The sequence below is a fragment of the Drosophila teissieri genome, chromosome 3L (assembly GCF_016746235.2).
Source record: "Drosophila teissieri strain GT53w chromosome 3L, Prin_Dtei_1.1, whole genome shotgun sequence".
Lineage (NCBI taxonomy): Eukaryota > Metazoa > Arthropoda > Insecta > Diptera > Drosophilidae > Drosophila > Drosophila teissieri.
This window is the reverse complement of record NC_053031.1, coordinates 850303-877087: the sequence shown is the minus strand read 5'-3', so window position 1 is coordinate 877087 and position 26785 is coordinate 850303. Positions and strand designations below refer to the sequence as shown.

Below are 26785 nucleotides of genomic sequence, written 5' to 3'. Positions count from 1 at the left end.
GATTACTCCGCATCAGGGGTATTCCCGCGCCATAAAGTTGATAGGTTGATAGTTGGTGAACCAGTCACTGTTTCAGTAAAATGTTAAATCCCATAAAAGCTACTTTATTTCGAAGTATTAATACGCTTTTATTTCATATAATTTAACCTGTGGAACAGAAATCAGTGGCATTCCATATCTTCCACTCCCCTAACTATTTTAGCCCACCGCGATCTGGCAACTCCGCACTGGGCGCCACATTCAAAAGAGCGACAGTGAAAAAAAACTTTAGTTTTATTCCGCTTTTCCTGTACAACATTCATCTTATGACCTTAAGAATACTGGTTGGTTATTCGCTAATTTCATCGATCACGGGCACGTTCTGCAGTTCGGAGCACTTTCGCTTCCACAAGGCCAGTTGCTCCCGCAGCACCTTTTCCTTGGCGGCAGCGCGCGTCAAAAGGACTTTCGCCTTCTGCAGGAGCTGCGTCTTCTTCACCAGCTGCTCCTTGATGAACTTCAGCTCCTCGTTGGCGGCGTCCTTTTTGAAATGCCAAACACAGTTAATGTGGAACGTGTGCTTTTTCGGAGGGTACCTACCTTACTGCGTCCGCCGCATTGGCTGCACTTCGTCCGCTTTTGCAGCTCCTGCTGCAGAGCGCTAATCTTCTCCAGCGCCTCTGCATGCTGCTGCTGCAGGCGCGTCGACTCTGCGGGCGTGGAGTCCGTGGAGCTCCGGGACTCTGTGGAGCGCCGGCCATCCTTGAGGAACTTGTTCTCCGATCGCAGCTTCTCCACGAGATTGCGCAGCGACAGGATCGTCTGCTCCGCCGATTGGCCCTGATTGGTGTTCACTTTGAGGCCGCTGCACTTGCACAACTCTCGCCGGGATTCGTTGCGAGCCATCTCCTCCTTCAGCGCGATGATGTAGCTGCAAAAGGTAGTGTATAAGTCTGGACTCATATGTAAGGGAAAGCGTGATTTCCACTTACTCCTCCAAGTGCTTGATCCTCTTCTGCAGCCGGTCGCTGCTGTCGTTCTGCCTCAAGAGATCCGAGTCCAGCTGCAGCTGCAGGTTCCTGGCCTCCAGTCGGATGTTCTGCGCCTCGATGGCCTGGCAGCGCTCCTGCAGCTTTTCCAGCTCCGTGGTCAGGGCATTGCTGCCCCTGCCCTCCAGTTCCATGGCGATGATCTTGCGCTGCTGCAGCTCAATGCGCGCCTTCAGCGCCTCTATGAGGTCCACCTGGTTCTGATCGAAGATCTGGCCGTGGTGATGCGCCGGAGAGCTGCACTCGCTGCTGGGACCAGTGTAGGTCTCCGGACTCTCCGACGGCGAGGGAGCAAACTTGCTGACGCCCACATGCTGGAGATTCGGACAGGATGGAGTGCGGCAGCACTTGAGGGTATTGCCAGCGGAGCTGTTGCTCGAGGGGCCGTTCCTGCCCAGCTTGGACTCGAGCACCTGCTTGTCCTTCTCCAGTCGGGCAATGGTGGTGCGGGCTCCCTGGAGCAGGGCTCGGGTCTTGTCCAGCGCCAGCTCGGTCTCCTCCAGCCGGGCCTTGGTCTTCTCCGCCTGCTGCTGGTACCTCTTCTGCTTCTCCCAGAGCTGCACCTCGTTGGCACTCCTGGTGCGCTTGGCCTCCAGCAGCGTCTGCTGCCGCTGCAGCTGGCCACGTGCCTCGTCCAGGTCCAGCTCCAGCTGCTGGATTCTCTTCTGCTGGTTCTCGTTCTTCACGCGGGCATTCAGCTCGGTTTTTATGGAGACCACTGGGCGCTTGAGTAGCTGCTGGCGTAGCGACTGGCTGAGATCCCTGGCTTGCTTCTCGCGCTGGGTGACGTTGGCCAGCTGGCGGCGCAGTGCCTCCATTTGGGTGTGATAGATCTTGTTGGTGGCCTCGGTGCGGTTGAGATCGGCGGCCAGCTTGGCTATCTGGTCCTCCGAGAAGTTCGAGGTGTCCTTGATATAGCGCTGCTGGTCGTCCTGCGGGTTACAAGTTTGTATAATCGAGATGTAAGTAGTGGTAATGCTATGCGTTACGTGGAAGTTCTTGAGCGTGTCCATCAGATCCTTGATGTGCTTGTCCTTCTCATCCAGGAAGATGCGCAGCTGGTCCAGCTCGGGACTCACGCTGCTCTCCACCGACTTCTCCCGCTCCTGGCACAGCTTCAACCTGGCATTCAAGGTATTAGTATGAAGTATAACTTTATACTTTACAACTCACTTCTCCTTTAGTATGTCCACTTCCTCCTCCCTGGTCTTGAGGCTCCTTTCGCTGTACTCCAGCTTGTCCTTGAGCTCCTTGACTTGCTTGTGCAGCGTCGGCACTTCCTTCAGCTCCTCCGTGTCCTGCTTTTCCTCCTCGCCCTCGGGCTCTTCGGTAACCATGCCTTCTGGAACTGCACCCACAGGAACCTCCGCCTCTTCCTGGGGTCTGTCCACTGAGCTGCTCTCGAAGAGCTCCTCGATCTTCTCATCCGTCAGCTCGTGGACCGAGCTCTCGGAACTGGAACTAGAACTCGACTCCGTCGACGGGTTGCGCTCCACAGGTGGCTGGGGCTTCTGTTTCAGCTGCTCCTTGAGGACCTGAATCTCTGCATCCTTCGTTTTGATGTTGAAGTTCAGGTTGTTCACGGTGGCCCTGAGGGACTCGTTTTCAGCCACCTGCTTGCCAAGTGCCTGCTGACTGTGATCTCGCTCGGTCTGCAGCAGGTCCTGGTACTTCTGAATGGACTGGTCCTTCTCCAGCAGCAGGGTGTGGAACGAGAGAATGGTCTTCTCCACCACTCCGCCGCGTGGGCTCTCGGAGCCGCGACTCTCCGATCGGGAAGCCTCCAGCTGCTTGCCAAGCACCTCGATGCGCTGATTGGCTTCTTGGAGTCTGTTGGGGATCACCATCTATAGTTACTATGTTTTTTGACTCTATGGGAACTTACGTTTCTTGCATTTTCTGTAGCTCCGCGCGGGAGTCCCTCCTGCTGTCCTCCACTGCGACCGCTGCCTGCACTGCCTCCGCTGTCTGAACGGCTTGATGCTGCTGGCCGAGAATGCCATTGGTTTGGACCGCCGTCTCCGAGAACTTCACTGGCGGCTCCAGCGTTTGGGTGGCCGTATCCAGGTGTGGATGTCTTCGCAGCGGAGAGCCAATGGGCGAGGATTCCCTGTCTATCAGCTGGACGGCCCTTCTCATGGCCGGAATGGGAGCCACCGCGTCCGTGTTGGTCTCCGCATCCACGGTGGATTGGCTTCTCTGCTCTCCTGCACCAAACAAGGCTTGAATGGTGCTCCAGTGCTCGGTGTCGCTGGCCTGGCTCATCCTCAGCTCTCCCAATTGCCGAAGCAGCTCCTCCTGCTTGGCCTGCAGGATCTCGCAGCGCTGTTCCAGGAGTCGCGTCTGTGTCTCGGACTTTATGAGCTTGACCAACTGCTGGGAACTCTCCTCGTTGAGACCCATCTTGGCCTGGACCACTGCGGTCACTTCATCAACCAGGGCGGTGTGATCCCGGTGTCCCTGCTGCACTTGCTCCTCCTCCAGGCGGCGCTGGAACTTTTGGTAGGCGAACACGAAGTTGGTGAGGAAGACCAGTGGCGTGAATTTGGCATATTTGTCTTTGAGCATAAACAATGAATGCTGGAGGAATCTGTAGGATAGCATAGGTTATAGAAAGTTAAATCTGATTTATCCATTACTGGCTCTTACTTGTGCTTAATGTCGCTATTGGTGCGCTCCTGCTGGAAGTCCTGGTGTGCCTGCTGCAAGGATGACTCGCTGGCCTCCAGCTGCGATTGCAGGGAGTCCGCCTTCAGCTGCAGTTTTTCCCGCTCTGTTTCCAAGCGGGAGCACTCAGCTTTCACTGAAGGAAGGAGGAGGCTTATGCAATGGCTAATCCTTTCTTAGAATAGAATTCTGCTTACCACTGTCCAAGTCCCGCTGGACCTTGGCCAGCATCAGCTTCTCGTCGGAGCTGCTCTGCAGATCGGCCACCAGGTGACGCAGGCTGATGTGGTTATCCGTGACCTCGTTGAGCAGCCTTTGCTGGGAGTGAATCTGGAAAGAGGATGGGAATTAGACCTTTCATGGGTAGCTATTGAGGAGCAACTGCAACCTGTTCGTTGGCCACTTGGAGCAGCCCCTCCAACTGCCTGGTCTCCCGCTGCAGCTCCGCCTGCTTGGTCTTCCAGGTGAGCAGCTCCTGCTGCTGCTCCTCGAAGTCGCCGGCTGTGATGTAATCCAGCTGATAGTTCTCCTTGATGATACCATACTCCGCGCATATTTCCGTGGGCTTCAGCTCGCCCAGCAGCTGCTCCACCGCCTGAGCCAGTTGCATGCTCAAAATGGCGTTCCGGTGCTGCAGTTTTTGCTGCTCCTCTGCGGAGTAGGGGTTCCTGCGATGCACTTGCTCCAATTGCTCTCTGGCTGCCAGTAGTTCACACTTGCTCCGCTCCAGCTGCCTGGCCAGAGATGCCTGGTCGTCTATGAAGCGCAACTCCTGTTTCCTGCTCTCCGAAAGCAGTTCATCGTAATCCTTGCGCATGTAGCTGTAGGACATTCGCTGCTGCTCCAGCTGCAGCTCCAAAGCCACCAGTTGATCGTGCAGCTGCTGGTTCTGGTTCAGCAGATCGCTGCCGTCGGCGGACATGTGAAGACGCAGTTCGTCGTAGTGCTTGCGCAGAATGGCGAGCTCGGCCATCGCCTCGTTCCCGGGTTTCTCTTCGGGATCTGGCACTGTGGGCCGGCGTAATCCCTCCGTGGCTTCAGTGGGAGAACTTGGCCTGGTAGCCGTGTTCAGCACAGCTTCCTCCTCGACAGGCTGTTCCTCGGCGATCTCAGGAACCTCACATAGACTGTGCACGGAGGACAGTTCGCCCGTCTCGGAGTCGCTGTAGTTCTGCTGCTGGAGCAGCTGACGCAGTGCCTCCTCGCGCGCCTTCAGCTCCAGGAGCTGACCCTGCAGTCGCTGCGGAGTGGACGTTCCGCCGGGAAGCGCTTCGATTAGGCGGCGCAGGAGATCGGAGTCGATGGTTATGTGCTCCGAGGTGGCTGCATGGATATATTTTCTTATAATATAATTCATTAACAAGTGTTATCTCACCATCGTATTCCCGCAACTTCTCCAGAATCTCGTACATGCCGGAGCGCAGTGTTTCATTCTCGGCCAGGACCTCGTCGTAGCGGTTCTGCATCTCGGAGCTGGCTGCTCCGTCGCCTTGGCCACGTCTGGGCGAATGCTCCAGCGGCACACTGTGGGGCACTTCACCCACCTCGCTGGGCGCCTGCAGGGATTCATTCAAGGGCTGCGGGTCATCCTGCTGCAGCTCCATGAGCTTCCGCCTAGGAATACAACTTGTAGAGTGTTCTAAAGAGTGAGAGACTTTCGAACCCACCTCAGTTCACTCTTCTCCAGCTTCAGCTGCAGACGCAGCTCCTCGGAGGTCCGCAGCTTGAGGGTCAGTCGCTCGATCTGCTTGTCCTTGTTGCGCTGCTTGGAATGCACGTTCTTGGCCAGGATGACCACATCGTCGGGGATGTGCAGCTGTCGCCGCAGCATCTCGTTCTCCTGCACCACCTCGTGCAGGGAGTTCAGCTCCTGGATGTGTGCCCTCAGCTGCTTCTCGCGCGATGCCAGCTTCTGCTCCAATCCCGAGCAGCGGCGCAGAGCGGGAATCAGGCCATCTTCGTCGCGCTTGTAGGACTCCAGGGCACTCAAGGCGTGCAGCGCCTGCTTGGACTTGAGCACGTTGTCCTGCTCGGCGGCCTCCAGCATCTCCGAGAGCTGCTGACTCCGCGCACTGGCCGCCCGCAGGCGCTCCTCGATCAACTGGCAGCACGCACGCGGCTGGTCGGGATCGTGGGCACGCTCCTTCTCCTGGCACAACTGGTTCATCAGCCTCGTGGAGCTGGCCATCTCCTCCGCCATGGACTTGATCTTCGCCTCCAGCTGCTCGATGCGCTGCTCCCGGGACTCTAGGAGCTGCCAAGGATGAACCATTAGAAAACACTCTAGATCTGGATATGATATATTGCCTTACATGTCTTAGTTTGATGTGCTCCTCCTCCTGCTGACTCTGACTATTGGAAGAGTTGGTTTGGGCCGAGCTGATGCTTTTGCCCTCGAGTTGTTTCTTGAGGCGCTCCAGCTCCTTGTCCCGATCCTCGAGAGCCTGTCGCCAGCCCAGGGACTTGGCCTCGTACTTGTCCAGGAACTGGCGCATTTCCAGCTCCTGCTTCTCGCGCTCCACCTCCAGGAAGGTAACATTTCCCTCCAGGCGGCTGATTTCCAGTGCCTGCTGCTGCTCCCTTTGCTTTAGGGACTTGCGCTCCTGCTCCACCTTGGTGATGTCCTGGCTGAGCTGGCCGAGATTAGCCTTGATGTTCTGCAGCTCTCGTTCGTGCAGGACTATGGTCTTCGATTGGGCTATGTTTTGGTTTTGAAGTGTCTGAAGGACAATAAAATGAAGTAATTCTAATAATTACCTGGTAAGTTTTCAAGTGACTCACCTCGATTTCCTTGAGCAGCCGCTTGATGTGCTTGTTCTTGGAGTCGATGTTCTGCAGCAGCTGCTCCTGTTTGTCCAGCTCGGACAGCGGATCCGATGAGTCCTTGTCGCTGATCTCCGCCTGCTGGGCCGCCTCCCTGAAGCGCAGTTCCAACTGCCGGATCTCCTCCCCTAACTAATGCAGCTGTGAGTTTGGGTACTTTACATAAGCTATAAGCTGCTCACCTCCTTGGCTTTGCCCTTGAGGCCATCGCGTTCGTCCTCCAGCTTCTGGAGCATTCGCTTCAGCTTCTCATTCTCGTCCTGCAGTCTTCGGTCGGAGGAGAGTCCTCCGCTTCCCGCCTCCTGCAGCCGCTGCACCTGCTCGCCCTTGTACTCCAAGACGGCGAGCGTGAGCTCCAAGGTCCTTCGCAGCGACTTCTTGGGCAGCTCGTCGATAGACTCGGCCAGCTCGAGGAGCGTCTCGTAGAGCTCCTGCTTCTGGCGCGCCGAGAAGTCGCGGAACTTGCGCAGGGATACGGTTTCCGGTATGTCCATGTCCATGCTCATGCTCATGCTCATCCTGGTGGCTCATGGCCTCGCTCCTCGGCGGTCAGTCGCGTTCTGCGTGAAAATACGAGTAGTCCTCCGATTTGCCCGACTAGCAACTCTCCAGTTTTCCGTCCCGTTTTCCAATTTCCGAGCGGTTGCCATGACACTTGGGCCAAAACAAACTGCGACCGAAAACCCGCTCAGGGGTTGGATGTCCGGAAACGAGGGTGCCGCCGGCTCCTTTTCAAGTCACCTGGCTGCGCGTTTTGTTTTTGCTGGCATTCTGTTTTGCTACCTGCTTCGGATGCGTAAAAACTTTCCTGACAGGATAATTGCCTCCTGGAGCGACTCCACCGGGAGGGGCGGGGAAGGATTGGCGGTAGGAGCAGCCGGTGGCCCACCACAAACAAAAATGGAAAATCGGTAACCAGGAAAGTGTTAATTGGCAAAGTGTCAAAGGCCGCGTTCCGAAATTGAAAAGCCATTTCTGCGCAGAGCGACTTTTTCTCCGCCTCCGCGTGTTTCTGTTAACTTTGACTACACTCGAAGAAATAATTTACTTCTAGCTACCTAGTGACTTAATCGCTTAATTAGTCCAGTTTTTGATCTAGCACGCAAAACAGCTTATAAAGCTGTTCAAAAGTAGGCAGTAATAAGAAAGGACAATAGATTTTGGTCCAAAGTATATTGTCACATACTTCTAAGCTGAATATTTATTTCTACTTTTCGAACCAGTTTCCTGTTTTCAGTGGCCTTACAAACTCAAACTCATTCCCCCTTCAAAACTCATCGAGCTGCCATCAACATTACGTTTGCCTACATGTGTAGGAATAATTGAAGCTAATGGCAAACGACTTTGGTTGCCCTCACATTTGTGGATGTGACTGACAGCTGGCCAAAAATTGAAATTGAAATGACACTTGGAATGGCCAATTATCCTGGCAGCTTGTTGGCCATTTAAAAGCCACCCGAATCGAATTGGAAGGACGAACTCACACTATTCAACCCTTTTTAGACGCAGTTTTCGCCTCTGATTACTATTTTATTCAGCATTCAGTTAACTTAAGTTCCAGTTACACGCAGCGTAGTCCCTTGGGGTTCTTTGCATCCATTTGCAGCAGCATGAGTTCGTAGGTCACCAGGGTGGCTAGCATCTGGAGAGGATTTACCAGGATCAATATGGGAATCTTGAAAATGTTCATTCACCCACTCCGAAAAGACTCTTTCTGGTCAAGCAGAAGAGACGATAGCCAGACAAGCCGACAAACTCGCTGGTCAGCTGGTAGGCGAATCTCTGCACCTCCTGAGTCCAGCCATTGCTGGGCACCAGGTACAAGGATCGCAGGGGCAGAAGCGAGGCATCGTGGATCTTGGAGGCCGTCATGAACACCAGACTGGTCCTGGCCAGCAGGAAGAGCAGCGAGTACCAGAAGTAGATGTAGTTTATGGGATGGCGCAGTTTGCTAAATGGGTTTTTAAAAAAAGAGAAGTTTACCAGAGCTACAAAAACTATTAGGGTATCTATGGAGTATCTAAAGTAGTTATATACTTGAGACACCTTAATCCAAAATAGATGGCTCACGTGAAAATAGCCAACGCCTGGTTGCAGATCACATACACGTTATTCGCACAGGACACAAACACTATACAGGACATGCTCTCCTCCACCAAACTGGCCAGCTCGCAAAGGCGAATGTGATCCCTGCGGATATCGTACCAAAGAGCCTCGGGAACTTGCTGAATAGGAAAATGGATTTAATCAGAAATATTAGGGAACAGTTTGGATTGCATTACCCGACCCTCCAAGGCGCCAACTCGAGCGGCAAACTGCTGGAACCTCTGCGCCAATCCAATGCTGGTCATGACAATGAAGAAGTCCAGGAAGTTCCACAAAAAGGTAAAGGCTCCATTTATCCACTGAGAGAAAGATCGTTACCTAAGCATTATTTACAGCAGTAGTCACTTACAAAAGCGTAGCAAATGGTGAAGATGTTGCAGGGCATGATGAACATGATGTCGTTGAACTCCTTCTCCAAATAAAGTGCAAAGCTGATCCGCGAGTGGTTCGTGTGGCACTGCAGGATGTGCGTGCTGTAGCTGCAGTAGCCAGAGGCATAGTACAGCATGTGGTCGCCTGGAAGGGAGCTCTGCTGAAAACCATCGAGAGGATACTCCGAACAGCTCACCTACTGCCAGGACACCCACGCACATGGCAATGAAGTTGACCTTTGACCGAAGGCTTCGCCGGCAGCGTTTGTACGGCGGAAAGAGCATCAGAATGTCCAGGGAACTCCAGGGCAGCATTATGTGCGACCAGGAGCGAGCGAAGCCCACGAAGTTCAGCCAGTTGACCAGGCCCACGATGAGGAAGACCAGCCCAACTACGGTGCTTTCAGTTGCGTTTGGGATTACACCCTACCATTACCATCTACAACTCACCCATATTCTTGGCATTCAGACCCGCTGTGAAGAGTATATTGGCACCCACCAAGGTCTTGAGTCCACCCAGTAGCAGGAAGAGACCGGTGACTGCCAGGCCAATGCTGCGCACCTTGAACTTCACATCCTGGGGATCGCGACTCCGTATATTCGCCAAGGGCATGATGCCAAAGAACTGCGCCACACAGAGATCTATAGTCGTTTGTTTCGTTGCATACTTTAGGGTTATATATATAGGAGTTTGAAAAGTGGCCTTACATGGCCTGATGGCTGCGTAGAAGGTGTCCAGCTGCTCGAACTCCAATCCTCCCTGGGCGCAGCGCCATCTCGTGGCCAAAATGGCCCTCTGCTTCTGGCGCCGCACTTTCAGCTGCCTCCGGATGTCCTCCGAAGTGCTCGACATGCTCCTGAGCTCTGACCTCCGGTAATCCCACTTCCCGGGGCCCGGTCTCATAATTGTTGTTTACACACCGCAGCCAGCTTAGTCTAAAACCCCTAATTAGTGGCACTTCGGGGCACACAATGCCATTCTAGGGACAAAACTCCGCCCACGCAAAGCTTTGCAACAATTTCAATTCCATGCCAGTGCAAAATACATCTGCTCCATGGAAAGACCCACTCGGCAAGCTTTGAAAACGGAGCTACTGCTTGTAAATTACTTAGAAAAGTGTCTAAAAGTGATTTACCTCTAAGTATTTTACCTATTAAACAACTAATATATTTTTAAATGCATTTTGTATTTACCCGCTAAGAAGAAACCGTTTGCCTATCGATATATTTAAAACTTGCAAATAAAGTCTGGCAACGCTTAATGTAAGCAAAGAAGTAAACAAATAAAATTTTTCAAGCATTCTATGGAAACTGGGTTCCTGGAGCTGACGAAGCTGCTCCCCCGCTGGGTGGATCTTGAAAATGTGGTCCAGAATGACGTCGAGGCGCGCTATATACTTAAAAGATCCGCCGATCACTTGGCGAACTTTCATTCTAAAGGAGATTCCGGCGAGGAGGAAACCGGATATCTAGTTGGTGCACTGGTGGACAGGAACTGGGAACGCATTCACACAGGGCACTTCAGCCAGGTGCCCTTGGCCACAAGGAAGATATATGCCATAGCCTGCTGCTTCAAGGTGGGATTTAGATGTAAACCAAATCACCTAAACTATTAAAACATTTTTTAGATTTTTTTCCTTCTGCTGGAGAGCACTAGTCCTGCACAGAAGGATGCATGCAGCGAGATCCTGGATGAGGCGCAACTTTTGGGCTGCATGGAGGACTGGAGTGAACTGAAAGCCGCCCTAATGGATTATCTGGACAAGGGTGGAGCCGCAGCACCGTGTGCCGAAAAACTTCCAACTCTAGAGCCATTGAAACGAGTATCCTCTACCTGTGATATACCCCAACTGGATGCTCCCAGTCTGGAAGAGTTCCAGACAAAGTGCTTCAAGGCAGGACAACCCACACTCCTCCTAAACACCATCCAGCATTGGCCTGCACTTCACAAGTGGCTGGATCTCAATTACCTTCTCCAAGTGGCCGGGAACCGCACGGTGCCCATTGAAATAGGTTCCAACTATGCCAGCGATGAGTGGTCCCAGCAGCTGGTGAAGATCCGCGACTTTCTAAGCAGGCAGTTCGGAAAGGATAATAGCCAGGCTGACCAAAATATTGAGTATCTCGCCCAGCACGAGCTCTTCTCCCAGATATCCGCCCTCAAAGAGGATATATCCATTCCCGATTACTGTACCATTAGCGACGGCGACGCCCCAGAAGCTGTGGACATCAAAGCCTGGCTTGGACCAGCTGGAACCGTTTCGCCCATGCACTACGATCCCAAGCACAACTTACTGTGCCAGGTATTCGGTTCCAAGCGGATCATCCTAGCTGCGCCCGAAGACACAGCCAACCTGTATCCCCACGAAAGTGAGTTCCTAGCCAACACAGCCCGCATAGATGCTGCTAACCTGGATCCGGAAACTTATCCCTTGGTGGCAAAGGTGAAGTTCTACCAGCTGCTCCTTCAACCCGGTGATTGCTTGTACATGCCCCCCAAATGGTGGCACTACGTGAGATCTGAAGCTCCTAGCTTTTCTGTAAGCTTCTGGTGGGAGTAGGCATACTAGTGAAATAAGATTGTAAGATCTATGTTTTAGTTAAGGTTGAAGTCTAGAGATTGCCAAAGTTGTCTATGTGGATTACCACATCAAACAAAGACTACATTTGATTACTCAATAATTAAACTATAAACGCTTGTTATCATCATGTTAATACGAATTAGCTGGTATTTCTGGGTAATTATCAGCGAAACATATGAAACACACGAGTAATGCAATGCCAGCGATTTCTAAGCGCCGATTGACCTCCAAGTAAACAAGCAGGTTGCGTCTGACGTCATTGCCGTGTACTATCAGCCATGATGTGGACTAAGCGGCTGCAGATGAATCATCGAATCGATCACAACTGGAGGGTACTTTTTGGTTGTTCTTTTAATAGCCACGACGCTTTTGGGTGTGTTACTGTGGCAAACAAAACTTAACACATACGAATTAAATACAAAACTTCAGGCGAAACGAACATAAAGGGGGAACCATTATCAATAAACCCCATTATCACTATCAAATGGTAGAGTTGTGTGAATGAGGACTAACATTAAGATGTGTGTGCTGTTTATCGATTTGAAATCGTTATAATCTTTTTAAATGTGCCTGCTTTCGCTGCCCCACCGCCATGCTTATAAGTCTTATCGTTATTTAAATGTTGGACTTGGATCCAGAGAGTTTGAGCTTAATCATCCTTGTTTCCGCCTCCGCCGATGGTTATCTTCTTCTGCAGCTTGCTGTACTCCTCGGTGAGTCTGTCGTACTCGCGGTTGATGCTCTCCGCCTGCGACTTAACCGCCTCCTTGTCCTTCTTCTCGCGGTTCAAGTCGGAGGTCAGCTCCTGGACGCGCTCGCGCAGCTTGTTGAGCTGCAAGTATCGGATTTCGTTTGAGTTTCGTTTGGGTTTGTGTTCGGTTTGGGTGGTTTGGGAATGGATATGAGGTGGGGGCTCTAGGTGGGGGGATACTTAGGACACTCGGGCGGTGAGTCCTTGCACACGTCTCCGCAGTCTTGACAGCTGTTTAAAGAGTTAACAAGAGGTTTAAACTTTCGAGTAGTGGCTTCTGTTTATCAAGGCCCAACATTTGTGTGGGTGTTTGGGTGTGGTTTCAAAACGTTCAGCTGCGGTCAAAACAAAAGCAGTAAGCCTATGACAAATGTGGCGATCTCCAAACTGATTTAAGTTTAGATAAGAGCACGGAAATAATCATATTAATCATTTCATGGTATTTGCATATCTTCTTTAAAGTTCCATATCGTAAATGGAAAACATTTAAAGCCTTTTCATGTCTCTAGTTCATTTAAAATGGAGAGAATGTACCAGAAAGTGGAATGCTTTGTAGATATTTCAAGTTATACGTTAATTTATCGCATTATCTCGCTACATTTTGACCACACCTTCTATATGCATTGCCATATCTTTACAGCTGGTAGTAGCCAATGGAACTCCAAAGTCTTAGGTGTTAGCTCTCTAGACATGCCATTCCTGGGGATCGGATGCAGGTGTTTGGGACGTGGACTCACCTCGATGAGAGTGGTATCCTCGCCGGCTTCCTTGGCCTTCTCGGTCTTCTTGTCCTCCATCAGGGAGCGCGCGGCTGCAGTGGCGCTCTGTGCCTGCTTCATGGAGGCCTCGCTCTGAGCCAGGAGATTGGCCTGGTTGCAGATCAGGTTCACCAATCGCCGGATGACCAGGGCCAGGAAAATGGCGAATCCGGAGATGTAGAAGTTGCGCTGGGCACGGAACATCTTCATGCTGTGCTGCATCTCCACGTTCAGGTGCACCTCGTTGGACTCCTGCAGCCCCGAGTACTTCCTCATCTCGCGTATGGACTCCAGCAGGAAAATGACCAGCATTCCCAGGATCAGCAGAAAGTATATGTGCGCCTGCTGTCCCAGCATCGCTAAGAATTTGGACTTAAAGAACCGGTTCCACCGGTAGGGACTGGCCACTGGCAAGACCAGCAGGAGCACCAGTGCGATTTCCGCATAGAGAAATCCGGCGATCAAAGTCCACACCAAACTCATTTTTAGTGTTTAATTAATTTCCTTTATTCGTTTCTTCGATTTTCACCTTTTTCGTCTGTCGCCTGCAAGCAAAAAATGCGTCCCAATTAGCAGCTAGTTGTACGGATTCCGGACGGACGATCTAGTGGCTATTTATAAACTACGGCCGGAGTGACCGCTGCTTACTTTAAATAGCAATAATTAAATCGCTGCCGTGATGAAATATGCGAATATTTTATGTAGTCACTGCGCCGGCCACGTCAACTCTGTTTTTTGTGTACGAGCGGGGCTGCCAACTCGCGCACCGGAATCAACTGTAAACAGGGTAGCCAGAAAAAAGCTGAATTCATGGAATATATTCCAATTTAAAAGTTAAATTATAAGTAAGTAAATAAGAAATGACGAAATTATATACGTAATTTGCATACAAATTAAGCATGTACTCCAAAGCTTAGAAGGCAGTTCGATTATAAGGTATTGTGTATAATGTTTTGAAGTGATTTTTAAAACTTTTGTTAATTCCGTACTTCAAAGGCTTATCAACACATGGGATTATAGTTATTGTTATTACTTATCGTATGAATTACAATTCAACGGGCTGGCAACCCTGACTGCGATGTAAACAAACTGACAGCTGGGTTGCCAGGTTTCCATCGCAATGTGCTTCGCAACAAATTTTCAACTTTGCGCCATCGATCAAATTTTCTGCTCCACTCAGTTGTTATTTTCGAATCCCCCGGAGACGTGTGCATAGGTACTGCCCCAAGCCCCAGAAATGTCCTACCAGAACTGGCTGAACTACCTGCAGTCGGCGGAGAAGAACTCGATGATCAGCGGGCGCGCGCGCAAGGTGCTCTACAAATTCCCGGACGGAAGGCAGATGGCCGAGGAGTACAACATGGACACGGGCATCGTGCAGCGGAGGGCGTGGAAGTCCAAGAGCAACAAGATCATGGGCGAGTCGGACTGGGAAATCGAGCTGGGCGAGGAGCCCCGTCAGCTGAACTGGTCGGGTAACAAGCCACCAGGATCTGGAGAGGAAGCAGACCCCCTAGCCGGCGGAGACTTCACACTGCGGGAGAGCAACACCGCTCCACTGCTGACCAAGCGGATTACCAAGAAGAACATCGAGTGGCGCATCCGCAACATGCCCTACTCCCTGGACACCTACAACGTAACCGCCGATCCCGAGAAGCGGGCCATAATCGTGCGCACCTCGAACAAGAAGTACTACAAGGTCATCCCGGTTCCGGAACTGGACCGCTGTGGGGTCAAGCCCGCGCAGGAGAGCCTCTCGGTGCACCACCAGTTCAACACGCTGATTATAACCTACCAGAAACCAGCGATCCTCTGCGAGATGGAGGCGCAGGTCTTGCTTCTACTCAAAAATGTCGAGACCGAAACCGACATGGATGATCTGTTGAAGGGTCTGATGGCCAAATAAACTACTTAGATTGTAATACACAAAGTTGTGGGTTATATTTAGTGTAGAAGTGTGATTTCTTCCGTTTACATACATAGTTCAGTAGTATATCAAAGTATTATTGCACACTTTCATGTAAATATGCTTTGCAAGGGATCTGCATACAAGGTTAAAATGAAGAACATGCTTAAAATTATTCCTAATCACGACTTAAAGGGCACTGTATTACAACGAGATCTCTCCAGTTAATTGAAGTTGTACAAATGGATCTTAGTTTCTATTCCTATTTCTGGAAGCTCTCAGCCATGCCGGCATAGCTGGCCAGCGAAGGAGCCGAGGAGCTGGTGAACAAGCTGTAGTCGAAGGAAGGCAGCTCCAAGGGAGCCAGGGAGGGCAAGTCCAGGTCACCGCTGCCGCCCAGCCGTTGATCATAGGGATCGCGTTCGTGCTCCTCCTTGGCAGAATCGCTCTGCCTCAGCGTCTCCATTTGGGGCTCCGAGTTGGCCAGTGTGTTGGAGGCCTTTGCCACCAGAGTAGAGGTAAACTTGGCATCGAAGTCCTGCACTGTTTTGTCGATTGCCTTGGCCACGGATTGGGCCGATCCTCCTGCTCCACTTGCTCCGGCTTCCGGACGCAGGGGCAACATGGGACTGGTTTCCTTCAAGGGAGCATAGTCCTTCAACTTGTTCAGGCCGTGCTGCGTTTTTCGCATCTCGATTTGACGCAGTTTGCGCTGAAAATCGATGGTTAATGTGTCCAGAACTTCCTTGGATTTGGGCAGAGCCACCCGTTTTTGGGCATCCTGCATGTAGATTAGGGATGTTTCCAGCGCCTTAATGGCCTCCTCATAGCGGTGATTGCGAATAAAGCGCTCCGACCTTCGCTCGTGAAAATGGGCCTTTGATTTAAGCAAGTAATTTCATTTAAAACCATTGAAATTCCAGTTTTCTTTGGGTTCTTACCAAGTTCAGTGGTGCGCAGTCCATGTTTATGGCTGTTTTCTCGTCCTAATTCAAATTTATATGCTTGCTTTTGTAATGGTAAAATTCCCAGGCACTTTAATTTCAATTATTATATTCCCAATTGCATTGTTTATTCTCTTTTGCAAGCAAAATGTCTATTTTTTTTCAAGAACGCAGTTCCCAAAATTTCACTTTTGTTTACATATGTTTTATGCGCAAGATATGGCAGCTCTGTCTGCTGAACAATCGATAAATCGCAGGTATCGTTTCCAATCTTGAAAATCAATCGAATTCAAATTGGTTTTTAAATGGTTTCATTTGTTTGGAAAACTATACATTAATAAAGGAGGCTTTTTATTTAATAATTATAACATCTTTGTGTAGAGCAGTTTTTGAAAAAATCACATGAAATATATTTAAGTAGTCAACGCCTTTTAGCTTTTAAAGCGGTCTTCCTGTGGCCTGTTTACCTTCGGTAAGCGCAACTGAGGCATGGACAAATACAGGCACATTGATACCCTGTAAAACAAAGGCATTAAAGTCAAATTCAAATCACATATTATTAATTAATACATACCTGCATTTTAGCTGATCTCACAAAGGCCTTGTTCGAAGTCACAGTAAAAATTTGTCTGGCCATGCCGAAACTAAAGATTTTCAGACTTCGCTCGTTTACGTTGGCAGTGAATCGAATGTGCGAGAATTCTTCGGGTATAGTTTCCACATCCGGATAAACGGTGACCCGTTTCATCAGTTCCTCGGCTCGTTTCCGTTCACCTTCGCCTCCGACAATATCCAAAATGCTCTGGAAGGCTTCGTAGGCCAGCTGGCAGCAGACCAAGGTTTTTCCCTCTAGGATTTTCTCAAGGAGCGGTTTCAGCGGAGACGCTCTTTCCCTTTCTGCCTGTTCGGTGAGCAGCGGCTCCTTGTAAACCCAATTGGCGGATCCGTTGGTCAGGGCACTCACGTAGGCCAGTAAAGTGGTCACATCTAGATTCAGTTCATTCGAGGTGGTGGCGTACAGATCCAAGTCGGTATCTGGTGAGTCCAAGGAGGCAGTTTGCACTCCCATGTCCATGAGCTCTTCGTGCAGGGAATCCTCGATTTTGTTGGAGAAGTAAAACACTATCTAAAAGGTAGTACAAAAGGTGGTTAATGGTGGTTAGGACAGCACATTAGAAGATATTACCTTGGGCCTCTGGAACATGCAGAAACTCAGTTCGCTGGCCTCCAGATAATCCTCCGCCTGGTCAATGACACTGCGGGCTCCGATGCTCACACATCCCCTGGCCGCGTCCTCGACGGACTTGGAGTTCCTGGCTATCACCTTCACCCACTTGAGGCCATTGTTAGCCACAATGTCCACTCTTAGGGGATTATCCCTAGACTCCAGGCGGAAGACGGCGTTGATGTCGACTACTCCTTGTTGCAATCGCAGTGTTTTAATGAGAAAATCGTAGTAAACAAAGTTGCTGCTCGTTATGTGATGTTCCTTCACGGACTTGGTAGTTATCACCTTGAAGGATAATAATAATAATTTAAAGTTTTAACGGGAAAAGATCAACCAAACCTTATTTAGAAACTTGAGCTCTTGCTGAATTTTCCGCTGTACTTTGCTGACGCCGGGAAGGTCTTCAAAGTCCTTCAGCGCCTTCTTCAGTTCCTCGCCCAGTTTCACTTTCCTGTGGGCTTCTCCGTAGAGCTTTTCTTGATCCTCTGGCTCCTCCATATTAAATTGTTTGCAATATTTACAAAAATCTTGAAATATTTGTTTTCAACTGTCAGCTGTTTCAGGAAGCAATGATGGCAGCGAAATTTTCGGTCTTACAACACTGATTCCATAACTAGAGATGTCAGGAATCTTACGTCGGTATATCGATAGTCAGTAAATCTAGTTACTCAAGTAATAATTATTAATTTTAATAATAAGTTCTATTAGTCTACTAGCATGAACTAACGCCATTTAAAAAAAAAAACTCAATTAAGCCCGAACAAGCAGACAAAAAACTAGTTGGATCTAGTCTTGTTAATTTGTTAAAGATCTTTGAAGTTTTCCACTTTTTCAAACCATTTACATATTATTTCTCTAGCTTTCATCAATTATTTTGGCCTTGTTAATACATTATTAAATGAGCGGAAAAAACTTGTTGGGGACTAATCTAGTTAATTTTTTACAGATCCTTGAAGTTTTCTACTTTTTCACACAATATTGCATTTTGCTTTTTGTCTTAGCTTTGAGTTCCATTTTTATTCGTGCTCTTATTTTAATTTTTGCCTATGCTTATTCTGCTATTAACTACTATTTGTGGACGACTGATCTAGTTTATTTTTTACAGATCTTTAAAATTTTCCATGATTTCACACAAAATTATATTACATTTTTCTAGCTTTGAGCCACATTCTGGTACGTGTTACTGGGATTGGCCCTTGCCAAATACCAAATAATTGAATGAGAAATATTTTATGGAGGATAAAATTGATATAATTGACCAAGACTTCGTGAAAAAACAAGTTTTAGGCGGTACAATATTCCCACAGAAAAATATATTAAAATTAAACTCAGTCTGAACAGGGCCAACATCGATAGCAAAATCGATGGACGCGCACTATCGATAAGTCAAGCCACTTTTACTGCACCACCATTTTTACTTTTATAATTCTTTTACTTTTTGTCGGCGAACGGAGCAGTTGTGAAAATGAAGAGCTCCGAGTGATTAAGAAAATTCTAATCCAAAGGCATCGCTGGTGAAATGTGTTAATTCACCCATTTAACCAGCAGAAGGTAAACAATTACACGTGCTAGCACTGGTATTTCATATTATTTAAGCGCTTTCCGCACGAAGTATCTCCAGAAATCAGAAATGTCTGTGCTTTGGTCGCATTTGAAGCGTGCTAAACTAAGAAATAAATGCTGCTTACTAGCATCGTTAGGCGACACGACTTTCCATACTGTGGCCATGGTTTTCAAAGTAGTACAATTTCACTCAAACAAATATGACATTCACGTGACTTGTGTTTTGTCGGCAACTGTACCTAACCTCAACTGTACCTTATCTCTTGCAGTTGTGGACAAAAGTGAAAGAGTATAGTGCCCCACCATGTATCTGTACAACCTGACCCTGCAGAAGGGAACCGGGGTGACCCACGCGGTCCACGGCAACTTCTCCGGCGGCAAGCAGCAGGAGGTGCTCCTCTCGCGTGGCAAGTCGCTGGAGCTACTGCGTCCGGATTCCAACACCGGCAAGGTGCACACCCTGCTCTCCACGGAGATATTCGGCTGCATTCGCGCGCTGATGGCCTTTCGCCTCACGGGCGGCACTAAAGGTGAGTTTTTCAAATGCAATCTAGTCTAAGTAAGTCCAGGGTGCTCCCAGGTAATCTATTCAAGTCGCACAAATTCCTATTGAGGCAACAGCCTGCTAGTTGACCCCAGTAAGACCTTTGAACACGTCTACGTGCGAGAGAAACCGAAAGACTTGGCGTCGCATTTGCCATAAACCAACTCAACGGAATGGCGAATTGAAACTTCGAGTTACAAAGTCAATATAATGGCACTAAAGTCATTGGAAAATGTTTATTACATGCGCCTAATCCCGAATATCGTTCCTTTGCTTTGCAGATTACATAGTTGTGGGCTCCGACTCGGGTCGCATTGTGATCCTCGAGTACAATGCCTCCAAGAATGCCCTCGAAAAAGTGCACCAGGAGACGTTCGGCAAGTCGGGCTGTCGCCGGATTGTGCCTGGGCAGTACTTTGCCATCGATCCCAAGGGCAGAGCCGTGATGATTGGCGCCGTGGAGAAGCAAAAGCTGGCCTACATCATGAACCGGGACACTCAGGCACGCCTCACGATCTCCTCGCCGCTGGAGGCCCACAAATCCAATACCCTGACTTACCACATGGTCGGCGTGGATGTGGGCTTCGATAATCCCATGTTCGCCTGCCTGGAGATCGACTACGAGGAGGCCGACATGGATCCATCGGGTAAGCATCAACCATGTGGCGTGTAGATCGTAGAAGGCGCTTTAATTCACAGGTTTAGTGGATCCACACCACGAACACTGATTGTACTTAGTGCCAGATAAATCGTGATCACTGAACCATTGGTGTTGCTGTAACTGCCTAGCCACACTTCACTGATTTGTGACCCACACTCCAAAATCTCCCCAGTCATCTTGTTGTTTTAAGAACACCTTCCCCGTAATCTTGTAGCTAATCAGTGTCTCATCTCTTGGTTCCAGGTGACGCCGCCCAGCGCACTCAGCAAACGCTGACCTTCTACGAGTTGGATCTCGGCTTGAACCACGTGGTTCGCAAGTACTCTGAGCCCTTGGAAGAGCACGCCAACTTCTTGGTGTCCGTGCCTGGCGGCAACGATGGTCCCTCGGGGGTGCTCATCTGCTCGGAGAACTACCTCACGTACAAGAATCTCGGCGACCAACACGACATCCGCTGTCCCATTCCGCGCAGGAGAAACGATCTGGATGATCCCGAGCGGGGCATGATCTTCATCTGCTCCGCCACGCATCGCACCAAGAGCATGTACTTCTTCCTGCTGCAGACCGAGCAGGGAGACATCTTCAAGATCACCCTGGAAACGGACGACGATGTGGTGTCCGAGATCAAGCTGAAGTACTTCGACACAGTGCCTCCGGCAACTGCCATGTGCGTGCTGAAGACGGGCTTCCTGTTCGTGGCCAGCGAGTTTGGCAACCAGTAAGTAAATATATTACAAGAGACATAAATGGATACTAATTGAAGTGTTTGTGTAACTTGTAGCTACCTGTACCAAATCGCACACCTGGGCGACGACGATGACGAGCCGGAGTTCAGTTCGGCCATGCCTTTGGAGGAGGGTGAAACCTTCTTCTTTGCGCCACGCGCCCTCAAGAACCTGGTGCTGGTAGATGAACTGCCCTCCTTCGCGCCGATCGTCACCTCGCAGGTGGCTGATCTGGCCAACGAGGATACGCCGCAATTGTACGTCCTTTGCGGCCGAGGACCTCGTTCCACACTGCGGGTGCTTCGCCACGGCCTGGAGGTTTCCGAGATGGCCGTCTCCGAGCTGCCCGGTAATCCCAATGCGGTGTGGACTGTGAAGAAACGAGCTGATGGTGAGTGTCTACATGCTACGTGCATTAATCATGATTGCTAGGCTAAGATTAGACTAAGACTGAAACGTGGCTAATAACTCAACTGGTGCATTGATACAGATCGAGATATAGATTACACCTAGTCTTACACACGATTCCAAACAAGTCCCACAAGTTATCAACCACCAGTTCTCTCTTATTTCAGGCGCTTAAACACAGACGGCAATGTGTGTGAACTATCGAAAAAGACAAGCGATTATAGAGAATTTCTCTCGTTTGTGTAAATTTAGATTGTCTTTTGTGAAGCGATAGGTAAGGCAACATTTACTGCAGCTCATAAGTCAAACAGATACTACTACTACTACTACCAATACTACTGCTACTAAAGCAGTGAAAACAGAACAAAGCGAACTATATTTAAGCCAGTCGGACATTGAACATGATGCGATATTTATCAACCGTGTTTCAGCTGAATTATCCATTGATTACAACTTGATAAACTGATTATTCAATGTCCCATGCAATACGCAAATCTTCTCTACCACCTTAATTCATATGCAAGTACTCACTTTCCAAGTATTGGTTTGTTCCCCTACTTTTAGACGAGTTCGATGCCTACATCATCGTGTCCTTCGTGAACGCCACCCTGGTCCTGAGCATTGGCGAAACCGTCGAGGAAGTCACGGACAGTGGCTTCCTGGGCACCACGCCCACACTCTGTTGTGCCGCCCTGGGCGACGATGCACTCGTGCAGGTGTATCCCGATGGCATTCGGCACATCCGATCCGACAAGCGTGTGAACGAGTGGAAGGCGCCGGGCAAGAAGTCCATTACCAAGTGTGCCGTGAATCAGCGCCAGGTGGTCATCACCTTGTCTGGCAGGGAGTTGGTCTACTTCGAAATGGATCCGGTAAGCATTCCATCCCACATTCAACTCTGTTGTTGACTGACTTCTTGCTCTGATGACAAAAACACGAAAAGAACAATCATGTTGAGACACTATGTGTCCTGCAGTGCTGAGCTTCTCCATCAGCCAAGAGCATTATCCATTGCTTAGCCCAACGAAACTAATGAGTACATTCTTTATTCTTGCAGACTGGCGAGTTGAACGAGTACACAGAACGCTCCGAGATGCCTGCCGAGATTATGTGCATGGCCCTAGGAACCGTTCCAGAGGGCGAGCAGAGATCCTGGTTCCTGGCCGTTGGCCTGGCGGATAACACCGTGCGTATCCTGTCGCTGGATCCCAACAACTGCCTCACTCCCTGCTCCATGCAAGCGCTGCCTTCGCCGGCCGAGTCTCTTTGCCTGGTCGAGATGGGTCACACCGAGAGCACCACTCAGGGAGCTCTGGACGACGATGCTCCCGCTCCGCGCAGTGGCAACAACAAGGGAACCATCTACCTGAACATTGGCTTGAGCAACGGTGTGCTGCTAAGAACAGTGCTCGATCCTGTGTCGGGAGATTTGGCAGACACCCGAACGAGATATCTGGGCTCCCGACCCGTGAAGCTGTTCCGCATCAAGATGCAGGGAGCCGAGGCGGTGCTGGCCATGTCCAGTCGCACCTGGCTGTCGTACTACCATCAGAATCGATTCCATTTGACGCCCCTGTCCTACGAAACCCTGGAGTACGCTTCCGGCTTCTCCAGCGAACAGTGCAGCGAAGGTATTGTGGCTATATCCACCAACACCTTGAGGATCTTGGCCCTGGAGAAACTGGGAGCCGTCTTCAATCAAGTGGCGTTCCCCCTGCAGTACACGCCACGCACCTTCGTCATCCATCCGGACACGGGTCGCATGTTGATTGCGGAGACCGATCACAACGCCTACACTGAGGATACGAAGAGCGCGCGCAAGGAGCAGATGGCGGAGGAGATGCGCAGTGCGGCGGGCGACGAGGAGAGGGAGTTGGCCCGCGAAATGGCCAATGCTTTCATCAACGAAGTCCTGCCCGAGGACGTGTTTTCGTCGCCCAAAGCAGGACTGGGTCTTTGGGCCTCGCAAATCCGCTGCCTGGACGCCATGCATGGCCAGACGATGTTCAATGTGCCGCTCACCCAGAACGAGGCCATTATGTCGATGGCCATGCTGAAGTTCTCCATAGCAGCGGATGGCCGCTATTACCTGGCCGTGGGCATCGCCAAGGACCTGCAGCTGAATCCCAGGATTTCGCAAGGCGGCTGCATAGATATCTACAAAATAGACCCCACCTGCTCTAGTCTGGAGTTCATGCACCGCACGGAGATCGACGAGATTCCCGGAGCTCTGTGTGGCTTCCAGGGTCGTCTACTGGCTGGCTGCGGTCGAATGTTGCGAATCTACGACTTCGGCAAGAAGAAAATGCTGCGCAAGTGCGAGAACAAGCACATTCCGTATCAGATTGTCAACATCCAGGCCATGGGCCATCGTGTTTACGTGTCGGATGTTCAGGAATCTGTGTTTTTCATACGCTACCGTCGCGCGGAGAACCAGCTGATTATATTTGCCGACGACACCCATCCCCGTTGGGTGACGGCCACCACTCTGCTGGACTACGACACCATAGCCATCGCCGATAAATTTGGAAACCTGAGCATTCAGCGATTGCCGCACTCGGTGACCGACGACGTGGATGAGGATCCAACGGGCACCAAGTCGCTGTGGGATCGAGGCCTGTTGTCAGGCGCCTCGCAGAAGTCGGAGAACATTTGCTCCTTCCACGTGGGCGAGATCATCATGTCGCTGCAGAAGGCTACGCTGATTCCCGGAGGATCGGAAGCCCTCATATACGCCACACTGAGTGGCACTGTGGGCGCCTTTGTTCCGTTCACCAGTCGCGAGGACTACGACTTCTTCCAGCACCTGGAGATGCACATGCGCAACGAGAATCCACCACTTTGTGGTCGCGACCATCTCAGCTACCGCAGCTCGTACTATCCCGTCAAGAACGTGCTGGATGGCGATCTCTGCGAGCAGTATCTGTCCATTGAGGCAGCCAAGCAGAAGAGCATCGCCGGGGACATGTTCCGCACTCCGAACCAGATCTGCAAGAAACTGGAGGACATTCGCACGCGATACGCCTTCTAAGGTGAGTGGCAATCTATGGGACATCAGTCAGTCAGTTGGGTTTTTGTGATGACACGGCAACATTACCTTGGGACACCTATGATATACCTTGATTAGTGTAAATTTTCAATTTCTGATAAATCACTATGAACTCAGTTTTCTCTGCTTTTTGAACATTAAACTAACCAAGAATTGTTTTTATTTTGCAGATACCAGCAGAGGAACACGTCAAACTCATTGCAAACTCTTCTTTTTTGACTAGGTAAGTTGGTTTCTATTAATTGTGAAATTCATGTTTTTGTGATGACACGGCAACATTACCTTGGGACACCTATGATATTCCTTGATTAGTGTAAATTTTCAATTTCTGATAAATCACTCAATGAACTCGGTTTTCTCAGCTCTTTGAACATTAAACTAACTAAGAATTGTTTTTATTTTGCAGATACTAGCAGAGGGACACGTCAAACTCATTGCAAACTCTTCTTTTTTGACTAGGTAAGTTGGTTTCTATTAATTGTGAAATTCATGTTTTTGTGATGACACGGCAACATTACCTTGGGACACCTATGATATTCCTTGATTAGTGTAAATTTTCAATTTCTGATAAATCACTCAATGAACTCGGTTTTCTCAGCTCTTTGAACATTAAACTAACTAAGAATTGTTTTTATTTTGCAGATACTAGCAGAGGGACACGTCAAACTCATTGCAAGCTCTTCTTTTTTGACTAGGTAAGTTGGTTTCTATTGCTAAATTGTCGAATTCATGTTTGTTTTCAATGATGATTTTCGTTTTTACCTTGGGACACCTATGAAATGCCTTGATTAGTGTAAATTTATGTTTTTCTGATAACAAACTGAAACGCCTATTTGTTTAATAATCGAAAGATCATAATTAAATATGTATCCTTCTTTTTCTTGCAGTTTCTATGGGCAAACCCAACAAACGCAGCAAACCAAAACGTTTTGAAGGTAAGAAACTAAATCGATTAAAGCCACATTTCATTTGATTTAAACAATGATGTTATTTTACATATGTTAGACTAATGAAATGATTTGATTGTAAATTAGTAACTGAGAAGTATTTTAAATTTTAAATTTGAATGTGGAGTACAATTATGTTTAATTATTACTGGATCGTTTAATAATTATATATGTTCTCTTTGCAGTTAAATCGGAAAAATTCCAATGACACCATACATAAGGAAAGTTTTCAAGGTGCGTTATAAAACTTTAGACGAAATAAATTAAAACCAAGCTCAATGATGTTATTTTACATATGTTAGACTAATGAAATGATTTGATTGTAAATTAGTAACTGAGCTTATACCAAAATTAAATTGTGTCTAGAATGTTTATGCCAAATTAATATCTTATTTCCTTCGTTCACTTGCAGATCTTCTCACGTTGGGGTATGTGGCGCTTAATTTTAACTAAATTATACATTAGGTGAGTTGCTAAAAGATCAGTACACTTACAATGGTAGCTAACTTGCGTTTTCTTTTGCAGATCGTACATCTATACTAACTGCACATTGAATCACCGATCAACCACTAATCGACTGCCGCATATTTAAACTAGCATAAGTCGGTGCAAATTCGACAATTTGCACAGCCACAACCTACATATAAACCACTAGGTCTAAGCAATTTTTAAATAAAACGTATCTGAAAACGAAGCCAGCCAAGAATGCGATGTGATTTGTTGTTGTCGGGTTCTTGCGGAGACGACACGCCTTGCATAATGCCACTTGAAGTTGGAAGTTGGCCTGTCTTGTTGCGGCCTTATTATGGCCATTACCATGCGTCTTGGCCATTACATCTCGGCCTTGTTTGCACTGCTCTTCATTTTCCCGGCAAGGAGGAGAGTCGAGAGTCCCGTTATGGGACGGCAGATATTTGCTAAACGCCTCGCTTTCCATCCGCCTGGTATGTGTATGTACGCAAAATCGTTGTAATTTGTTATGTTTGCGGCATAAGCACGGTAGTTATGCAAATTGTCTGTCGGCCCGGTGGTCGATCACTTGCCAAACGGGCCAAGTGGAGCCAGTAGTGGTCGCTTGGGCTTTTACTAGCCAAGTGTTGGGGAAAAACTGAGTTTTCTGGTCTGGAAGTCTCAAGAATTGTATGTTTTTCAAGGTATACTACTTGATTAATTGCTTTAGGCAAATCAACTTCCTGAAGTTCCAAAAGAAAACATCTGAAACTTGTCAATATATTAACTCAAACTAGCGGAAAACAGCTTATTTAAGTTATTTCTTCTTCAAACCTACTTTTTTTAGTAGACAAGAGTCGTACATCTCTGTCATTCTGGTCGATCTTGAAAATCCACAGAAGCAGCCTGCTTTGCGAACTCTAAAAGAGCTGTGCCATCTGGCTAAACGATTTATTAACTTCATTTCTAGATCATTAGATCGCATAACACGGACATTCATCACTTGGCACTGGTTTTCCTCGGCTCTTTTCCTCTTTTTCCTGCTTTTTTTTATTTTCCCCCGCCTGGCACGCAAGTGCAGTTCGCAATCTCTAGGCAGCATCTACGCATGCGATTCGCGCCGCCTTTTCTGTTCGACTCCTCCGGCTCCGCTGGCTTCTCTGGCCAGGCGATCGGTGCCTCCGATAAGGACAATCAGCGCTTGGCGCAAACACTTGGCACCCCCAGACAAAGAAGAGCGATTGGGGGGATACACAGCCAGTCAGCCAGCCCTG

General features: G+C 49.1%; 9 protein-coding genes and 6 non-coding genes across 17 annotated transcripts; 9 read left to right on the top strand and 6 right to left on the bottom strand.

Moving 5' to 3' along the window:
• Positions 1-255: 255 nt before the first annotated feature.
• Positions 256-7143, bottom strand: LOC122616175 (centrosomal protein cep290). The gene is made up of 14 exons (XM_043791526.1): positions 6701-7143; positions 6477-6650; positions 6008-6415; positions 5363-5949; positions 5071-5309; positions 4084-5018; positions 3893-4025; positions 3678-3831; positions 2914-3618; positions 2202-2858; positions 2018-2150; positions 972-1960; positions 580-910; positions 256-520 (listed from the first exon to the last, which is right to left on the bottom strand). The coding sequence occupies exons 1-14, from the start codon at positions 7034-7036 to the stop codon at positions 329-331; spliced, it is 5973 nt and encodes a 1990-aa protein (XP_043647461.1). The 5' UTR covers positions 7037-7143; the 3' UTR covers positions 256-328.
• Positions 7144-8079: 936 nt separating this feature from the next.
• Positions 8080-8869, bottom strand: LOC122616386 (gustatory receptor for sugar taste 61a). Its single transcript, XM_043791826.1, has 4 exons — positions 8801-8869; positions 8589-8743; positions 8217-8469; positions 8080-8160 (listed from the first exon to the last, which is right to left on the bottom strand). The coding sequence occupies exons 1-4, from the start codon at positions 8867-8869 to the stop codon at positions 8080-8082; spliced, it is 558 nt and encodes a 185-aa protein (XP_043647761.1).
• LOC122617492 (gustatory receptor for sugar taste 61a) lies at positions 8849-10020 on the bottom strand. The gene is made up of 5 exons (XM_043793374.1): positions 9704-10020; positions 9446-9637; positions 9197-9387; positions 8974-9140; positions 8849-8923 (listed from the first exon to the last, which is right to left on the bottom strand). The coding sequence occupies exons 1-5, from the start codon at positions 9897-9899 to the stop codon at positions 8917-8919; spliced, it is 753 nt and encodes a 250-aa protein (XP_043649309.1). The 5' UTR covers positions 9900-10020; the 3' UTR covers positions 8849-8916.
• A 236-nt stretch (positions 10021-10256) lies between these two features.
• Positions 10257-11716, top strand: LOC122616147 (bifunctional peptidase and arginyl-hydroxylase JMJD5). The gene is made up of 2 exons (XM_043791478.1): positions 10257-10572; positions 10624-11716. Exons 1-2 carry the CDS (start codon positions 10300-10302, stop codon positions 11554-11556), a joined length of 1206 nt encoding a protein of 401 aa, XP_043647413.1. The 5' UTR covers positions 10257-10299; the 3' UTR covers positions 11557-11716.
• A 194-nt stretch (positions 11717-11910) lies between these two features.
• LOC122616144 (B-cell receptor-associated protein 31) lies at positions 11911-13869 on the bottom strand. The gene is made up of 3 exons (XM_043791475.1): positions 13735-13869; positions 13066-13631; positions 11911-12409 (listed from the first exon to the last, which is right to left on the bottom strand). The coding sequence occupies exons 2-3, from the start codon at positions 13567-13569 to the stop codon at positions 12227-12229; spliced, it is 687 nt and encodes a 228-aa protein (XP_043647410.1). The 5' UTR covers positions 13570-13631; positions 13735-13869; the 3' UTR covers positions 11911-12226.
• Positions 13870-14173: 304 nt separating this feature from the next.
• LOC122616145 (protein DPCD) lies at positions 14174-14996 on the top strand. Its single transcript, XM_043791476.1, has one exon. The coding sequence runs from the start codon at positions 14324-14326 to the stop codon at positions 14990-14992; it is 669 nt and encodes a 222-aa protein (XP_043647411.1). The 5' UTR covers positions 14174-14323; the 3' UTR covers positions 14993-14996.
• Positions 14997-15243: 247 nt separating this feature from the next.
• LOC122616146 lies at positions 15244-16143 on the bottom strand. Its single transcript, XM_043791477.1, has 2 exons — positions 15934-16143; positions 15244-15869 (listed from the first exon to the last, which is right to left on the bottom strand). Exons 1-2 carry the CDS (start codon positions 15955-15957, stop codon positions 15255-15257), a joined length of 639 nt encoding a protein of 212 aa, XP_043647412.1. The 5' UTR covers positions 15958-16143; the 3' UTR covers positions 15244-15254.
• A 127-nt stretch (positions 16144-16270) lies between these two features.
• On the bottom strand, positions 16271-17760 carry LOC122616143 (UPF0415 protein C7orf25 homolog). Its single transcript, XM_043791473.1, has 4 exons — positions 17504-17760; positions 17123-17449; positions 16511-17062; positions 16271-16452 (listed from the first exon to the last, which is right to left on the bottom strand). Exons 1-4 carry the CDS (start codon positions 17660-17662, stop codon positions 16375-16377), a joined length of 1116 nt encoding a protein of 371 aa, XP_043647408.1. The 5' UTR covers positions 17663-17760; the 3' UTR covers positions 16271-16374.
• An 816-nt stretch (positions 17761-18576) lies between these two features.
• LOC122617224 (splicing factor 3B subunit 3) lies at positions 18577-25755 on the top strand. 3 transcript variants are annotated; one of them, XM_043792977.1, is made up of 14 exons: positions 18577-18715; positions 18997-19257; positions 19553-19918; positions 20176-20650; positions 20714-21048; positions 21630-21937; positions 22123-24097; positions 24285-24337; positions 24521-24573; positions 24757-24809; positions 25002-25049; positions 25247-25295; positions 25474-25526; positions 25587-25755. In XM_043792977.1, exons 2-7 carry the CDS (start codon positions 19032-19034, stop codon positions 24094-24096), a joined length of 3684 nt encoding a protein of 1227 aa, XP_043648912.1. In that variant the 5' UTR covers positions 18577-18715; positions 18997-19031; the 3' UTR covers position 24097; positions 24285-24337; positions 24521-24573; positions 24757-24809; positions 25002-25049; positions 25247-25295; positions 25474-25526; positions 25587-25755. The 3 variants fall into 3 exon arrangements, with proteins under 3 accessions (XP_043648912.1, XP_043648913.1, XP_043648914.1); XM_043792978.1 differs by lacking the exon at positions 24521-24573; XM_043792979.1 differs by lacking the exons at positions 22123-24097; positions 24285-24337; positions 24521-24573; ... (3 more) ...; positions 25474-25526; positions 25587-25755 and adding an exon at positions 21233-21339 and having other exon boundaries at positions 21630-21769.
• Positions 24135-24217, top strand: LOC122618666. Its single transcript, XR_006326037.1, has one exon. It is a non-coding gene; the product is annotated as a small nucleolar RNA Me28S-Gm3113 (small nucleolar RNA).
• LOC122618668 lies at positions 24369-24451 on the top strand. Its single transcript, XR_006326039.1, has one exon. It is a non-coding gene; the product is annotated as a small nucleolar RNA Me28S-Gm3113 (small nucleolar RNA).
• Positions 24605-24687, top strand: LOC122618667. The gene has a single exon (XR_006326038.1). It is a non-coding gene; the product is annotated as a small nucleolar RNA Me28S-Gm3113 (small nucleolar RNA).
• On the top strand, positions 24848-24932 carry LOC122618665. The gene has a single exon (XR_006326036.1). It is a non-coding gene; the product is annotated as a small nucleolar RNA Me28S-Gm3113 (small nucleolar RNA).
• On the top strand, positions 25088-25161 carry LOC122618680. The gene has a single exon (XR_006326050.1). It is a non-coding gene; the product is annotated as a small nucleolar RNA Me28S-Cm788 (small nucleolar RNA).
• Positions 25331-25405, top strand: LOC122618681. Its single transcript, XR_006326051.1, has one exon. It is a non-coding gene; the product is annotated as a small nucleolar RNA Me28S-Cm788 (small nucleolar RNA).
• Positions 25756-26785: the final 1030 nt, after the last annotated feature.

Bases quoted from the DNA above. Each gene is read 5' to 3' on its own strand.
- LOC122616146 (XM_043791477.1), bottom strand. From the start codon at position 15,957: ATGGACTGCGCACCACTGAACTTG. The intron at 15,870-15,933 runs GTAAGAACCCAA...CTTAAATCAAAG, and splicing joins ACTGCGCACCACTGAACTTG to GCCCATTTTCACGAGCGAAG.
- LOC122616143 (XM_043791473.1), bottom strand. From the start codon at position 17,662: ATGGAGGAGCCAGAGGATCAAGAAAAGCTCTACGGAGAAGCCCACAGG. The intron at 17,450-17,503 runs GTTTGGTTGATC...TTATCCTTCAAG, and splicing joins AGCTCAAGTTTCTAAATAAG to GTGATAACTACCAAGTCCGT. The intron at 16,453-16,510 runs GTATGTATTAAT...TTTGTTTTACAG, and splicing joins TGAGATCAGCTAAAATGCAG to GGTATCAATGTGCCTGTATT.
- LOC122617492 (XM_043793374.1), bottom strand. From the start codon at position 9,899: ATGAGACCGGGCCCCGGGAAGTGGGATTACCGGAGGTCAGAGCTCAGG. The intron at 9,638-9,703 runs GTAAGGCCACTT...AAACGACTATAG, and splicing joins CTACGCAGCCATCAGGCCAT to ATCTCTGTGTGGCGCAGTTC. The intron at 9,141-9,196 runs GTAGGTGAGCTG...GCTCCCTTCCAG, and splicing joins TGTGCGTGGGTGTCCTGGCA to GCGACCACATGCTGTACTAT.
- LOC122616145 (XM_043791476.1), top strand. From the start codon at position 14,324: ATGTCCTACCAGAACTGGCTGAACTACCTGCAGTCGGCGGAGAAGAAC.
- LOC122616386 (XM_043791826.1), bottom strand. From the start codon at position 8,869: ATGACCAGCATTGGATTGGCGCAGAGGTTCCAGCAGTTTGCCGCTCGA. The intron at 8,744-8,800 runs GTAATGCAATCC...TTTCCTATTCAG, and splicing joins TTGGCGCCTTGGAGGGTCGG to CAAGTTCCCGAGGCTCTTTG. The intron at 8,161-8,216 runs GTGGGTGAATGA...AATCCTCTCCAG, and splicing joins CCAGAAAGAGTCTTTTCGGA to ATGCTAGCCACCCTGGTGAC.
- LOC122616144 (XM_043791475.1), bottom strand. From the start codon at position 13,569: ATGAGTTTGGTGTGGACTTTGATCGCCGGATTTCTCTATGCGGAAATC. The intron at 12,410-13,065 runs GTGAGTCCACGT...CGATACTTGCAG, and splicing joins AGGATACCACTCTCATCGAG to CTCAACAAGCTGCGCGAGCG.
- LOC122617224 (XM_043792978.1), top strand. From the start codon at position 19,032: ATGTATCTGTACAACCTGACCCTGCAGAAGGGAACCGGGGTGACCCAC. The intron at 21,049-21,629 runs GTGAGTGTCTAC...CCCTACTTTTAG, and splicing joins TGTGAAGAAACGAGCTGATG to ACGAGTTCGATGCCTACATC. The intron at 21,938-22,122 runs GTAAGCATTCCA...TTATTCTTGCAG, and splicing joins TCTACTTCGAAATGGATCCG to ACTGGCGAGTTGAACGAGTA.
- LOC122616175 (XM_043791526.1), bottom strand. From the start codon at position 7,036: ATGAGCATGAGCATGAGCATGGACATGGACATACCGGAAACCGTATCC. The intron at 4,026-4,083 runs GTTGCAGTTGCT...TCCTCTTTCCAG, and splicing joins TCCAAGTGGCCAACGAACAG to ATTCACTCCCAGCAAAGGCT. The intron at 1,961-2,017 runs GTAACGCATAGC...TGTAACCCGCAG, and splicing joins ACACGCTCAAGAACTTCCAC to GACGACCAGCAGCGCTATAT.
- LOC122616147 (XM_043791478.1), top strand. From the start codon at position 10,300: ATGGAAACTGGGTTCCTGGAGCTGACGAAGCTGCTCCCCCGCTGGGTG. The intron at 10,573-10,623 runs GTGGGATTTAGA...AACATTTTTTAG, and splicing joins CCATAGCCTGCTGCTTCAAG to ATTTTTTTCCTTCTGCTGGA.